This window comes from Carassius auratus, chromosome 7, assembly GCF_003368295.1.
Source record: "Carassius auratus strain Wakin chromosome 7, ASM336829v1, whole genome shotgun sequence".
Lineage (NCBI taxonomy): Eukaryota > Metazoa > Chordata > Actinopteri > Cypriniformes > Cyprinidae > Carassius > Carassius auratus.
In genome coordinates, this window is record NC_039249.1 from 26,162,102 (window position 1) to 26,178,595 (window position 16,494).

General features: G+C 38.7%; 1 protein-coding gene across 4 annotated transcripts in view; it reads left to right on the forward strand.

Moving 5' to 3' along the window:
- Positions 1 to 11,895, forward strand: part of acsf3 (acyl-CoA synthetase family member 3) — a 42,124-nt gene extending 30,229 nt beyond the window's left edge. For 3 of the 4 annotated variants that reach the window (XM_026268185.1, XM_026268187.1, XM_026268186.1), the window contains exons 8-11: positions 3,874 to 4,008; positions 4,086 to 4,197; positions 9,491 to 9,566; positions 10,039 to 11,895. In XM_026268185.1, coding sequence (XP_026123970.1) covers positions 3,874 to 4,008; positions 4,086 to 4,197; positions 9,491 to 9,566; positions 10,039 to 10,101 — 386 coding nt within the window. In that variant the 3' untranslated portion in view covers positions 10,102 to 11,895. Of the gene's footprint in view, positions 1 to 3,873; positions 4,009 to 4,085; positions 4,198 to 9,490; positions 10,002 to 10,038 lie in introns of those variants that run through there. The other variant, XM_026268188.1, reaches the window with a different exon arrangement.
- Positions 11,896 to 16,494: the final 4,599 nt, after the last annotated feature.

Genomic DNA, 16,494 nt, shown 5'->3' on the forward strand with positions numbered 1-16,494 from the left:
TTCTATGTACACTTTGTGTACAAAATCTGACAATTATGGCAAGCATATTGGACCTGCGCTACTCAAATTGGCCATTATTTTTTTTATTGCATTAACAAGTGTCCGATAACAGCCGTTTTTCTTAGTAATAATTTTTTTTCATGTGATCTTAATATATCTGCCTCATGTCGCCAGTTTCTGGGCCAAAAAGTTGCATTTTCAACGCACCACATGAAAACCGCTAAATAGCACAGATGTTCGACCCCTGTGTGAAAGGCAATTACTCTCCAAACCAGTAGATGGCAGAAGTCTGTATATGTAATTACAAATTGTACTTGCTTTAACACCACAATTGCTCGAGTTTCATTTGCTAGCTTCAGTCAGTACCGTTTTCCTCATCATGCATTGGTTCGCTAAGCTGAACGGATGGTCACAGTGATCTCGTGATCTCGGACTCCACCACCAATTTAACATGCTCAATTGGCCAAAAAACCATTGATGGGGGTACAAGTAGTGCCAACAGTACAGACCATGTGAAGTTTGAACTCTTACTGCCAGTATGGGCACCTCAGTTTAATGAGTTAAAGGAAGTATGAATGAAACTAGACATTTTCGAAAACAAACATAAAAAGTGTATTTGCCTGTACAAAACTCCCCACTATAATGCTAGGGTATTTTTGGTGTTGCAACGGTGTTGCTATGTAGTTGTTAAAGGGATAGGTCACAGATTAATCGCATGTGATTATGAACGCGATATTGCGTAGCTTGTAAGCAAACTACGGCTCTGTCTATTAACCCTTTCACACGTGAGTTTACAATATTCTAGCTGAGACCCCGGCGTGAGTTTTTTTAGACGACCGTTATTTTAGAAAGTATCGTCTTATTGTTTTAATGGCGACGTGTTATGCTTGTCATGTGACACAACATAGCCATAATAGATCTGTATGACACATGGATCGCTTTTATTTAGTTTTTCCTGTTTTATTCAAAATGTTCCCAAAACATGCTCACTGTATTATGAAATATTTTATATTCCGATTCTGAAATATGTGCAAGTAAATATATTTGGTAGTTTAAACACTTTTATATCGACCATGTTAGTTGATCTATACCGGGTGAAGGGCGCCGCTATGTTAGTTCGTGCTGAATCCGAGCTGTTGAATTCACAACACGCAAATTCATCCTCTCCTCCCGAAAACACATAAACGTAAGTCCGCGATAAACTGAGAGAAGACCAGAGTAAACTTTAGTTACCTACACAATCTGTATGTGATATCAATAAAAAACATGTCGTCAGATTATATTTGTAAGTATCATTATTGCAGTTTCCACAGACATCAACGTACATTATATTTTACAAACTGTAAATGTATGTTTTTGCTAGTTCTCATGTGTATTGAAATGTCTGGAACTTTAAATAAGCATTAAATGGTTGAAAATACTGAATATGACAAGTGCTCACCATGTCCAATCTGGCTCTGCGTCAGTCAAAGTGCGAAAGCAGATTTAAATTCAGCAGTTGATGACGTGACGCACTGAAAGTTCTAATCACACCGGTGTGATCGGACGCGTCAAAGGGTGCTGTGCCTACGTCCTACGTTATCTGCTGGATCGACACTCTCTCGTGAATGTGCATAAGACAACTACTGGAAGCTAGAGACAGTTTATATAATTTTAAATATGTATATTTTTCTTACACAAATTCATCCCCCCTGAGCTGTGTGGAGAACTTTTTATAATGGATTTCTGAATTTTTGGGTGCTTCAAAATCTTCAAAAACAATTCACTACCATAATAAACCTTGAAAGAGCCAGGACAATTTTTAATCTAACTCCCATAGTACGTGTCTGAAAGAAGACAGTCATATACACATAGAATTATTTGAGGGTGAGTAAATCATGCATTGATTTTGATGTTTTTTAGAAGGTAACTTACTGGAACCAGGTCAAAAGAGTCCACCAAGTAATGCTGACAGGCATGTTTCCTTTAGGAATGCAAAGGAAGTATTGTGGCAATAAAAGGAGGAAATTAATTAAAGTTTGTGGCAATGAGTTGTTTGCTGCTGATGTATTGACTGATCATGGGGGGTGGGGGTGATTCCCATCTCACTCATCAACTGGCTTCATCTCCAACCAGTCACAAGCCTATGTTTAGTTCCCCTTGCCCTGCCAACTTAACCACCCTATCCCACACACACTGATACACTATAACCCATGACATATCCTTAACCTTCACAAACCTCACACACATGCACTCTCGTTTCTCAACTCCCCTTCGCCACAGCTGGGGATAGCACTCAATAATGATCCATGCTGGACATCCAACACCTTTGCCCAATGTTCATTCCTCCTTTTCTTTCACACTCAGTCACTCACCTGCTATGACCTATTTCCTGTCGGATTCATGGTCCTGCCCCAGCTGAGCCCCAACACTCGATGAGTAGTCTCTTTGTCTCCGCTCTGCTAAAGAGATTGAAAGACTTTCTGGCTTGTGATGACTTGTATTTTTCAGACTCTTTGGCTTTTCATCAAGGTGTGTGTTAAAGTGGAGGCTAACACCCTGTCCTAACCGGGCACGTCATGATAAAGCAACAAGCTAAAGGTTCCATCATTTTGCTGTCAATCTGATATTGTCCTAAAAGGAAAGGAAAGGATGTGACAAGTGGCCAAGTATGGTATCCCATACTTAGAATTTGTGCTCTGCATTTAACCCATCCAAGTGCACACACACACTCACCGTAAACACACCCGGAGCAGTGGGCAGCCAAAGCTGTGGTGCCCGAGGAGCAGTTGTGGGTTTGGTGCCCTCCTCAAGGGTCTCATTTTGCACATGGTATTGAGGGTGGAGAAAGCACTGGATATTCCCCACCTATAATCCCTGCTGGACCTGAGACACGAACCCGCAAACCTTCGGGTTACATGTCAGGCTCTTTAACTATTATGTCACAACTGTGACAAGCAATGCAAAATTATGTCTACTTCCTTACTACATGATATGCAAAAAGTAGTATTACAGGTAAGTCCAAATAAGCATGATTCATAAAGAATTGCACAAAAAAAATACCCAGATGACCTACTAGTTCTGCCAAGATTCTGAAGCGAGTATCCAGTGGAAACTTTGGACACTTATCTCATGGCTGTGGGCAAGGAATTGTAATATTTGTTAAATGGTGAGGAACAAAATTCCCTGTACTACTACTTTTGGATGCAGCTTATGACACTATCCATGGTTGCATAGGGTTTTGCAAACGACTGCATCATGGCCACAAAGAGGTAATTTGTAAGCACCTATTTGAAACATCAAATTACAAAAAGGGACTTCAGAGATGCATTCAAGGCAAGGCCACAGATCCACAAGTCCACATTATTTTCAGCATTTGAGCCAGATTATGTTTCAGATCAACATAGCTGTAAATCCAAGTTTTGATTAGCTTTGCATTTGTCACTTTGTAGCACTCTTTCAGTGAGGAAACATGATGCCGGAAACCTGCACCTGGTTTGGATAGGGTGTACCACACTGCTCCTGCTGCTGATGGCTGTAGTGTGTTTGTCTGTTATGGGGTGGCAATTAAGCAGTCTCCAGCTGAGCAGCTCTGTGCAATTGGTTTTTAAGATTGCAAGCAGAAGATCTTGAGCCTGACTGCAGGCTATTATTAGAGTTTAGCAGAGGACAACGTGCAGCACCCACACACACACAACCATCATGTTCTTATTGCTGTCCCCTTCCACAGCTGTAGTAGGAGGATGTTGACTATACTGCCGTTTGCCTCACTGTTTGAGCCCCATATGGACTCCTCAGCAATTAATAGAGGTGCAGACCCCTATTAAACCAGAGAGCGGTGTGGAGGCAGGTGTAACTCGAAGGGATCTCTGACCGTTCTGGATGCTCTTTCAGGTGACACTGCACTCTACAGAGATGGTGTGTACTGGATCATGGGCCGCACATCTGTGGACATCATCAAGAGCGGAGGATACAAGATCAGTGCGCTAGATGTGGAGAGACATCTGCTTGCCCACCCAGATATCACAGGTACACAAGCACTCACACACATACACATGTACATATGGACAGGGGAATAAATATGCACTGTTTCCTCTTTGCTTTAGATGTGGCTGTGATTGGTGCTCCAGACCCAACCTGGGGTCAGAAGGTCACGGCAGTTTTGCAACTAAAAAAGGGGAAGACTTTGACTCTGTCACAGCTAAAGGCCTGGGCCAGGTAACTCATTTGAACCTAAAGTCTCTTTCAGTGAGCATATAAGTTCGGTCTACACTGCAGTTTATTCAGCTCACTAAAGCCCCTTTCACACTGCCATTCCGGCAAATACAGGGGTAAAATGTTCCTGCAATTGTTCCCTGGTCGCTAGATTTGGCACTTTCACACTGTGCCAGTGATGACCCGGTATATGTGCGTGCTTTCACAAACAACCCTTGAAGATCCCGTAACGACACGTGACATCAGCGCGTGACGTGTAATGTACGAGTCGACAACACTATGCCCGTTATACTTTCACTGAAGCAAGCAAACAATATCGGCGTCAGCGCGGAAAGTGAGGCACTAACTGATCTCTGCTTCATTACAGTTTGCACATATGTTTTCGTCGCGAATGTTGATCTTCCTTCAAAACAGCCGGTAAAAGAGCCATGCGATAACGCGCGTCATCACTTCGATACGGGATTAGATCTGGCTTTTGTTCACACAGCGCTCGTCCCGGGTCGAACCCCCCAATGTTACTAGGTCCCCGACCCGGGTTCAATTAGCTAATCAATTCCGGGACGTGGTTGCTTTCACACAGAAGGCGACCCGGCAATGTTCCGGAAATATTGCGGGTCCGATGTGCAGTGTGAAAGGGGCTTAAGGGGCTGTTCACACAGAACAAATTCTTGGATTTATAAATGTGAAGAGTAAAAAAATAGATGCATAAAACTTATCTTACCTTATATATATATATATATATATATATATATATATATATATATATATATATATATATATATATATATTAATGTTTGTTGTAATGTTTATACAATAAAAGAGGAACGAAAACATGTTAAAGCAACAAAACAGAACCGACAATATATATTTCAATATTAATATTTCAACGGATATACAATATGGAATTTTATTATGTTATTAATGTAGACTAATGGTTGTTGTTAATCTATAGAATTTGTGCATTTGAATTTATATTACATGTTTACATTTAGATTTTACCTTATAAATATGAGGTTGTTCCAGTTTTTACAAGATGTTACTGTTTTTGTTAATGAACATACATTTACATCATGCCATCAGTAGTTTAAAACATGAGAAACTGTCTGGTTCCATCTTTCACTTGGGAGAAAAAATCTGCCTTTAAACTTGAAAGAAATGTTGACATTTATCGTGATAACTGGATATCAACTGATATTTTGGCCATACTGCCCAGCCCTAGTGTTAGCCATTGTAAAATTACCATTTATCACGAGTGCATTTGATGCTCTGGCACCAATTATTATTATTTTTAATTTTTTTTGTAATCTCCCAGCTCACAGCTCACAAAAACTCAGATTAGTTTACATTGTACATTATTCTCCTACAGCTCCCCTAGAGGTCTGAATGTAATATGACAGGACCAGAATTTTCTAGTGTCAATCAGCATCTAGCAAGACACACTTCAACTTTCTCAAAAAAAAAAAAACAACCCCGGCAGGTGATGAAATGTTGCTGAAATGCACCAGCAGCCTTGTTACAAGTAGTTTATTGTGGAGCACAGTGGTGTGTTTGGAGGTGTTTTTTGGGCTTGCGTCAGCGTACGTGTAGCATGTTGAGTCAGATGTCGAGTTGGAATCCCTCAGGACATGCGTTAGACTCGAGAGGCCTCGGTATAAATAACAATAGACACAAGTAGATACACTCATGGACAAGAACTCATTTAGGAGCATGCTGCAAGAACAGATGTGTTTTTGGTGGGAGAAGGGGCGGAGAAAGAAACTGATGATGGTGAGAAGAAAGAAACCGTGTCTAACATGCTCTGTTTAAGCAGTGCCTGTTTATTTTATCCCTCATACTGTCTCACTTTCTTTAAATGTCACTTTTGTTGCCCAAATGTACCATTTTGCCTGAACGTCAGTTCTGTCAGAAGACACATGTCCCTTTACAGGAAGTAGCTCAGGGCTTTTATTTCTCTATGTGTGTGTGAGCTCCATATGGTGTGGGGGTGTCGGAAGCAGTGCTGTGCCCTGCTGGTGCGATGCTGCGTGTGTTTTTTGCGGTGGCCCTTCTGACCTGTCCCAGCCCCTCTAGCACAGCCCAGCAAAGAGTAACATGCGCAGGGAAAGATGCTCACTCCCCAGCGCTGTAACTCCAGCTGTCATCCTGCATAATCGTCACTCTGTATATGTCATAAGGCATAGAAAGACAGGAGCTGATGAGCTGACACAAGTTACACAAACACTGCACACAGACACGCATGCAAAGAGAATGCGGCTACAGTGAAGAGTGGAATATTCTGGAGTGTGTAGTGCATTCAAAATCTTAAACCACTGCAGGGAAGAGTAAAAAGAGAGGGAGTGAAAAGAGGAGGCATTAACAGAGAGACACCTTGCTGGAAGGGACTTACATAGAAGAAAACAGAATAAAAAAAATATTTTCATACACACACAAAAACGTAAGATGATAAAGACGGCTCCAGGCTTGCACTGTAGACAACCGCAAGAGCAAGAACGCAAAACATTTAATTAGCTCAACACTCCACTCTGCCTTTAAGTATTTGTCTTTATTTCATGCTGATTTCATTGTTTGTGGAATTAATCGAATTCCATGTATCTGGCAGCGTTTTATAAAAACAGAAGTTCCAGCATAGATGATGACTGCTGTGTTAAAAATATGCAAGAGGTTTTTTTGTCATTTATGTATTTATAGGTGCATCTCAGTAAATTAGAATGTCGTGGAAAAGTTCATTTATTTCAGTAATTCAAGTCAAATTTGTGAAACTAGTGTATTAAATAAATTCAATGCACACAGACTTAAATAGTTTCAGTCTTTGGTTCTTTTAATTGTAATGTTTTTGGCTCACATTTAACAAAAAGCAAATCTTATCAAATTAGAATACTTCATAAGACCAATAAAAAAAATAAGATAATATTTTTTGTGATTTGTTGTCCTTCTGGAAAGTATGTTCATTTACTGTACATGTACTCATTACTTGGTAGAGGTTCATTTTCCTTTAATTACTGACTCAATTCGGCGTAGCATGGAGGTGGTCAGTTTGTGGCACTGGTGGTGTGGAAGCCCAGGTTTCTTTGACAGTGACCTTCATCTGCATTTTTTGGTCTCTTGTTTCTCATTTTCCTCGACAATGGGGTTCAGTTCTGGTGAGTTTGCTGGTGAGTTTGCTGGCTAGTCAAGCACACCAACACCATGGTCATTTAACGGTGTAGGGACTTTGGTTTTCAAAAAAAACCAACACCAGCAGATGACATTGCACCCCAAATCATTACAGACTGTGGAAACTTAACACTGGACTTCAAGCAACTTGGGGTATGAGCTTCTCCACCCTTCCTCCAGACTCTAGGACTCTAGGTTTCCAAATGAAATACAAAACTTGCTCTCATCTGAAAAAAGGAATTTGGACCAATGGCAACAGTCCAATTCTTCTTTTCCATAGCCCAGGTAAGACGTCTCTGACGTTGTCTGTGGTTCAGAACTTAACAAGAGGAATACAACAACTGTAGCCAAAATCCCCGACACTTCTGTTTGTGGTGGCTCTTGATGCCTTGACCCTAGCCTCAGTCCATTCCTTGTGAAGGTCACTAAAATTCTTGAATTGATTTTGCTTGACAATCCTCATAAGGCTGTGGTTCTCTCGGTTGGTTGTGCATCTTTTTCTTCTACTCATTTACTTCCACTCAACTCTCTGTCTTCCCCATGATTGTGTAGCCTAGTAAACCAAACTGAGAGACCATTTTGAAGTCTCAGGACACCTTTACAGGTGTTTTGAGTTGATCAGCTGATTGGCATGTCACCATATTTTAATTTGTTGAGATAGTAAATTTGGTTGGGTTTTTGTTAAATGTGAGTCAAAATCATCACAATTAAAAGAACCAAAGACTTAAACTACTTCAGTCTGCATTGAATTTATTTAATACACAAGTTTCTCAATTTGACTTGAATTACTGAAATAAAATATTTTTTCCATGACATTCTAATTTGAGATGCACCTGTTTGTGTGTATTTCACTTGATGTTTCACATCTTCACATTAATGTCTTTGCCTGAAGACATTTTCACCACATGTTCCAAATAAAACAACATGCAGCATTAAATTCTTAAAGATTTAATGCTGCGTTTATTCATTTATTTATTTTATTTTAAGATTTTTTTTCATTCCACTTCCAGAGTTGAATTTTAGGAAGGTACTTTTTTTTCTTTTCTTTTTTTCTTTTCTTTTTTTCTCCGTGATCTGCAACAAAATGTACAGAACCTAAGATTTCTTTCTTTAGTCCTGAAAAAAGCTACGTAAGTACATTTGTACAAATGCTTCTAGCTGCAAAAGCTTGATTTCATGTTTTGTTCTTACACGATGCAAGTAAATGTTGCATTTTCAGAGGTTCTAGGCAAGTATTAGAGAAAATGCTTTGTTCATGATCAAGCTCATCGATCACCAACAAATTAATTAAAACATCACCTTTGTGATAAATCTTAGTTTCTGATGGAATTGAAAATCTTCTTGTATTACTCCTATACAACACTCTACACTTTTGATTATTGTCTTAGCTAGCAGTCTTAATTTTGACAGCAAATTTGTAGTTTTAGTTAGTCTTTTTAGCATTTTTAGTCATGTTAATTGCTTTAGTTTTAGTTGACTGAAGTAGATTAATATGAATGGAATCTAATGGTTTTAGTTAAATTGCAATGCGTTAAGCATTTCTATTATATATAACTATATTATTGGATAAATGGTAATATAAATGATTAAGGTTTGAATGTGCAATATAGACTTAGATTTAATTGTTATGACATATAACATTTTGTTTATCTTAAAATTCAATAAAACCACTTCTCATAATGAAACAAGCATATTATCTAGATTAATCCTTATTAAATCTACTAAAGTGATTCAGTCAAGAGCAGTGAGTGATTTTCTTTTTTGATGTTTTATTAACGTTAAGGACACAGGCAGTAGCAGGTATATTTTAGGCTGCTGTCACTTTAAGACCGAATGCAAGGATCCACTATACTGATACACATTCAATATTTTCCAACTGTTTATGTTCCCTTAAGACATAGCCAACACCAAAACTGACATTCAGTTTTGTCATTCAAAACTGGATTACATTTAGTTACGGTCTCATTTTCGATGATGAAAAAATGTTGCTGACAAAAAGCTATTATGAAAATTACGTGTCAGTTAAACGAACACTGTTAGGATGAATATGACCATCTGCCGTGTGCTTATCCAGGATCTCATCGGGGACCATCTAACAAACAACAATCTTAAGTTGATCTTCTCTTCTGGTTTCTTCTTTCAGAGAGCACATGGCTCCATACACTATTCCCACAGGGCTGATCCTGGTGGAAGTCATGCCCAGAAACCAGATGGGCAAGGTGAATAAGAAGGACCTTCTTCGCCAGTTTTTCCCTACTCGTGTCGATTGAATCATGTCTAGTCAAAGATTAGTCTTCAGAGATGGGAGTTTTGCTGACTGGATCCCATCTTTGAAAGAAAGGAGATTGTGTTGTCTTCTCACTGAACAGTAGTGATGAGACGTGTCCACAATGCAAAGCACTGTATAGTTCTTAATATGCTTGATTTTTGTGGTGCTTTATTTAGCAGATAATAGATGGAATAAAAGAGGTGTGTTTTAAATGTAATCTAATATTTAAAATAAGACAATGGTAATAATATGACTTGATTAAAGTGAAGAAAATTCGACAATGCACACATTTTAAAACACTGACGATGTTGAGGCAGCAGCATGTCTATTTAAAATTAATTACATATTTTTGTAATGTAATTTTGAAATAAATTTATTTTGATCAGTGATGTTCTCTAGTGTGTGTGTGTGTGTGTGTGCAGCTGTGTGTACACAGGTGTGCGGTCAGGCCCGAAGGCAGTGTGGGCTTGTGGAGAAGGAAGTGATTACAGCACAGATGGGTCCTCTCTTCTGTCGTCCACTCTATTTCACTGATAGTGCATCTACAGATAAGGCCATTGTATTGGTCCGTGAGAGAACAAGTGTAGTTGTTTCTTGACGAATCTCTGTTAGAAAAGCCTTACTCTCTTGTCCTAGGAATCTCAGGTAAGTCTATAGGTGTGCATTTCAGTGCTCTATACCATCGGTTGAACAAGCAGCTGGCATGTTGGATTGCTCAAATGCAATATTTAAATTTTACCGGGAAATGTACATAATAATGGCTTACGTGAAGTTACTTAAAATATTACCTTTGCTTTTCTTCAAAACTGGGTTTAATTTGCTCTATATCATCAAACGTGATGTTTTGGTGCCTTGGACATCCAATTGGAAATGGTTGCGCATCTGTTCTGATATGTTCGGGTACAAAAGTGAGAAACGATGCTGAATGAACATAAAATCCAACTAAGCATATCGTCACCGATAATTAGGAAAAGCAAAATAAACGGGGTTTCAGCTTCCCATATTTTTTATTGCTGACGTTAAAGGATGTGCGTTCAAACAAACTACAGTATTTTGTTATTTATATACACTTTAGTGTACTTATTATGGGAATGCACGATGTTAATATTTATACATTTCAGGGGTTGATTAAGGGTGCTTTGGTTTACTTTAGTGCAATTTCTGCACTATTGAACCACAACCATGACTCACTGTTCAGCTTTCCCAGAGTGTGTCTCCTTCTAAGTGTTTGTGACTTTGGAAGTTATTGTGTATAAATTAACTTACAGTGCAGCAGTTGCCCTATAATAAATCACCACAATTACTCAGAGTGTCAGCAGCACTGAGCCAGAGAGCTGACAACGCGACTCCAACCATCCAGAGAGAAAGACAGACCGAGGCACTGACGGACAGACTCCCACAGGCTGGGCTCTGGAAATATAAGTCAGCCCCACCAGCAGAGGATGGGGATTTGAGAAGATACGGTGGTAAAATAGATGTTGAATGAACAGAGGCAACCAAGCGGGGAAAAAGAGAGAAGGAAAGCGCACCCGCTCCATCCCTCCTCCGCCTGCAGCCACCAGAGAGCTGATTAAGAGAGCAGCTCTATCGATCTCTGGCCCGGCTGAGAAGGATGGATGTGCTGGGTGGGTTGCAGTGGCACCGGTGGATGGGCTGTGAGACATGCTGACAGGAGACTATAAAGGTGGCACAGCAAAGAGAATTGGTTGTGGTGTCAACACTGATGAGAGCAGGGCTGTGAAGATTGTTTTTTTTTTTTTTCGTTATGTTTTTTTTATTTGCGTGGGGGGGTTGATCCCCAAGGCTCTAGAATGATAAAATGTCTGCAGCTCCAGTCAGACATACTAGAATGCACAAACACACGCGCACACACACACTTACAAACACCCCGACTTGCATGGATGTCCACTCAAGCGTGTTGTAGTGGGCTGTCTGCAGATGGATGCTTATTGGGCCCCTGGGCCTTGTGGGGGCCACAAGAGACAAGTCAAGAGAAACATTGGACTGGACTCTGCTTTGTTACTACTGCGGTTATTTTATCACCAGCTTTCACGCACAACGAGCAAAGAAATAAACAGCCAGGTACCACAACCATGAGGCAAATAACCGAGATTTACTTTGAAATTCAGAAAAAGCTTGTAAATTTCACTAATAATTACAAACTGAAAGTCACCCATTGAATTAATCATGAAATTTAGAAGAAAGACTAAAATAGCCTTGATTCATTTACTATTTCAATTTGTACAGTGTATATATACTTAACAGTTTTAATACTGCAAAAGGAACCATTTTTCTAGAAAGCTTTCTAACAAAAGCAGCAAACGTTATTTTACAAATCGGTATAAATGCACGTAAACAGAAGTCATGTAAAAGCTGAGGAGGAAACCATAAAATGGTAGATCTCTCAAGGGATTCTTGTTTGTATCAGAATCGAATGAAAAAAGCGTATTTACTGTCATTATTTATCATTCCAATGGATTTATATATAATTGGTTTTGCTTTCAACTTGGATAGAATGGCAAAACACTATTTATATCAAGACAGGTGAGACTAAGCTCAACATATTGTGCCTCAAAAATTATTTGTAGACGTTCCTTTAAAACTATTAACTATTAAATGTCCAGTTAACTTTTCTGGACGTATAAAGAGCTGTGCTATGCTCCTGATGCACTCAGTACACTGAACAAGTCTTAATGAACCAAAATCTGACCAGTGTTGGATCATTTTTAATTGTATTTTATTACACAGTTATTGTAATAACTACAGTAAATAGTATGTACATGCAGAACAAGATCGGGTAAAACGTTATTTGGTTACACTAAGGTGTCCTTGTTACAGTGTATTTATACATTTAAGTTCTGAATAATATGAATTAACTACATATACTTACTATATTCTTAGGATTAGGATCAGGATTTGGCTTAGGGTTACTTGCATGTAATTATACATTATTTATTGTTATTATAATGGTAAGTACATGAAACGTGTAACAAGGACACCAGAAAATATCCAGGATTGTAAAATACTGTAACTACCACATTATGAGATCAAAACAAATTAAACAAAACATGCACAATTACCTATTTATACGGAGCCCTGCACATGACATGCAAGAAAAAATAAATAAACTGCGCACAATTTACTAATTCATTCCCTCAATGTACTAAAACGTGCACACGATTACTATTGCATTCCTTTGATTTACTATTGCGTTCCCTTGATTTGCTAAATCATGTGCACAATTTAGCAAATCGAGGGAACAAATTAGTAAATGGTGCGCACAATTTATAAATCAAGTGATCTAAAAAGTAAATCGAGGAAACGCAATAGTAATCGTGTGCGTGTTTTAGTACATCGAGGGAATGAATTAGTAAATCATGAACACGATTTAGCCTACTATTTGTTCCTGCATGTCATGTGCGGGGCTCTGTATTTACAATAAAATCTTTAATATGCATTTTAAAAAAAGATATACAGAGAATTTTAAAGAAACTAGATTGACATAACTCTGTCCGAAGCATTTAAGCAATTGTTAATTTGGTTTTATTGATCTGACAGTCCAGCTCATGTTTTAATACCGCAAGATGAACACGGAGTTATCATGTCCCAGCACTCATAATTTGGTGTGCTCAACAATAGATATGGACAAGGTCATGAGAGAATAAATAACAGGCAGGTTGGCTAAAGATCTATCATCCTAGACAACTATGGGCACCGTGGAGCGCGCCAGCTGACAGGATCATTAATAAAAACCGCTGGGATTGTGATCGATCGCTTTGATGGATGATCAGACTCACAGATACTATGAAACACCTGGCCGTCACTCAAGGCAAGCTGCCAATCCACGTCTCTTACTAAGAAACAATCAGAGATACTGTATTAACAAAGAGCTGTAAATACCGACAAGAAAAGAAAAACACAGGTACGATAAGCATGTTAATCTCTGTTAAAGAAAAACTGATCCAATCTGTAACCCTATCCCTAACTAGATGATGGTTAACCCAAATCCTAAACCTAAACTCTATTCCACGACCAACAAGCAAGTTAATCACAGACTGTGACTTACTTGCCAAACTCACCAACGCTGGTCTTGCATTAGTTTCGATGTTATTTTTAAGGATGCTGTAGCCTTCATTGACCTCTTCAACAAGGTAACTCCAGGATACTTGGAAATGCTTTGTATATATCTGCACTTTGCATTAAATGTTAGTGAAGACTGTTGACTGTTGTGTGTGTGCCTGTAAGATTATCAGATGCGCAGGAGATCTGGAGGTAGATGCTGGTGTCAGCAGAAGTCTCTTATTCCCGCTCTGTAATGGGACACATTCATTATCGACCAGTTGCCCTGCTCAACAACCTGCGCTGGTAATATTTATCTCCTTCATCTCTCTTACACACTTTCTGTCCTCCCTTACTCAGCATTTTACACCAGTTCTTCCTCTTTTGTGTCCATAAGTAGTAAGTGGTAGGAGGAGGGTGAAGGGGAGTCCCTGTCAGATGATGTGTTGTATTGATATCAGTACATTGACCTCTGTTCATTTCTAGATATGAATTGATTTTGTGCAGGGCTCTCTGACCTGAGGATCTGAATTCTCTTGGGTCTTACAGGAAAGGCCGGAGTCAGATACCATTTCAAACAATGGGTCTGTTCCAAAAAACTTGTGAAAAGTTAAGTGTTTCGTCCATGTCTGAATCCAAACTAAACTCATAAAACTTTTAAAAACTTTGTGACAAGTATGAAGTGTCAAGCGTTTGTCCTCATTAAAGGCAGGGTAAGCAATTTCTGGTTGCCAGTGTTGGCATTTGAAATCACCAAAACAAATACGCCCCTGTCCCGAAAGGTTCTCACCTCTGTTTTGATAGCTCCGCCCCACACATAAGCAACCCATGCAACGATTATTTCTGTGAAACAAAGCAATGTTACACCATGTCTACAACGGACTATAGTATAAAACTCATTATAATCAATGATGCTGTCTACAGTAAACCATATATATATATATATATATATATATATATATATATATATATATATATATAGTCTACACTGGATGCAACGCTGTTATGACCCTTTCCGCTGATTGTCTACAAGTTAGGGTTAGGGTTAGGGTTATTCGGCCCAATTCTGTTTTCCAAAGCGTCTTTGAAAAATCACTTACCCTTCCTTTAAAAGCGTAATGTTATCTGACAAAAAATAAATAAAAAATCAACAACAATGTGGGGTGAGATTTTGGACCAATAGGGACATCATACCAGTCCAGAACAAAATGTCTGGTTCACTTGCTAATTTATTATTCAATCCCAGAATAACCTCATAGAGTAAAACATTAATGCAATGTTTCAGAACACTATGTCACGCAAACAAATGAGGGAAGTGGGATAATGCTCACTTTTTCTTAAAGGTGTGCTCACTGACAACAATTAAACGGATGGAACCTAACTGCAAGATCCAACTTTCACTGGCTATATTTACATGAAACCAAATACCTAGTTTAGAATCAGACTGGTGGCTTATTCAGTCTAAAAAAGTCCAGTGTTAGGGAAAGTTATTTTTAAAAGTAATGCATTACAATATTGCATTACCCTCTAGAAGGTAACTAATTATACTTTTTTTATGGAGAGTAATGTGTTACGTTCTTTTTTAATCTGGACAGGGCTTGCTTGTTTGTTCTTAATATGATTTTTTTTTTTTTTTTTTTTTTTTTTTTTTACAAATGTAAAAGCCTTTTCACAACAAAAGTGAAATGAATAATCCTCAAACTGAAGGAAATGTTAATCCATGTCTATAGCATGAAGAATATGATGCATGAGTAGAAAGTTCAACACTATTGCAATACAGCAGTAATGAAAATGGAACACAAATGTGTCATTTCAGCTTAGTATGGTTGAACTGGATCATTGAAGGTCAGCATCAAAGACATTGGTTAATAAAATGGGATTAAATAAATGACGTGTCAGAAGGTGGGATCAACAGAGAATGGCCAAAGTACTACAAATACATGTGCATAGACTGTATGAGGACTGAGAACAACAATAGGAAACCAAACCAAAAACTGCAAAAGGAACCATTTTTCTAGAAAGCTTTCAAACAATAGCAGCAAATGTTATTTTACAGATCAGTATAGATGCACGTAAACAGAGGTCACGTAAAAGCTGAGGAGGAAACCATGAAATGGTAGATCTCTCAAGGGCTTCCTGCTTGTATCAGAATCAAATGGAGGGAAAACATATTTACTGTCTTATGTAATTCAGGAATCCCATTCAGGACGTATCTGGGAAATCAACAATGTAAGGTCATTTTATTCATGTAACTAAATACGTGACAGCTAATGCTGTTGATTTTTCGTACAGCACAGATATAATCCAATTGCAAATGCGAATTGCAAAGTTCATGATATATAACTTTCAGAATCTGGAATCAGATTGGAATCATTTGTATTGATTCATTTTAACATATTTTCTGCATTCATTGCACCACACTTTGTCACTGCACATTTACATAATGTTGAGCTCAACTGATCAATGTTGATCTGGCCTGAACACCGCCTGGCTCAGACACCGCTATCAAGTTAAAATCAAAAAAGAGAAAGGGGTGGGCAGGGAAGGAAAAATCGATAAGAAGAAGCCAGCATTCTAATGCCTCGTTAATGGGCCGGAGTATTAATTATTCAGCTGAGGCCATTTTATCTGCTCGTTAAAGTGGCAGCTGGGAGGAGAAATATGCAGCATTGTACAACATGTCTAGGGTCATTACCAAACCTCTCTTCTCCTGTCTCTCTCTTTCTCACATACACACACACACATTGTGCACCAAGATGACCTTATCTACTGAACCTCTTTACCGAGAGAACGTGCGAGTGAGAGTGTGAGGCGAATAA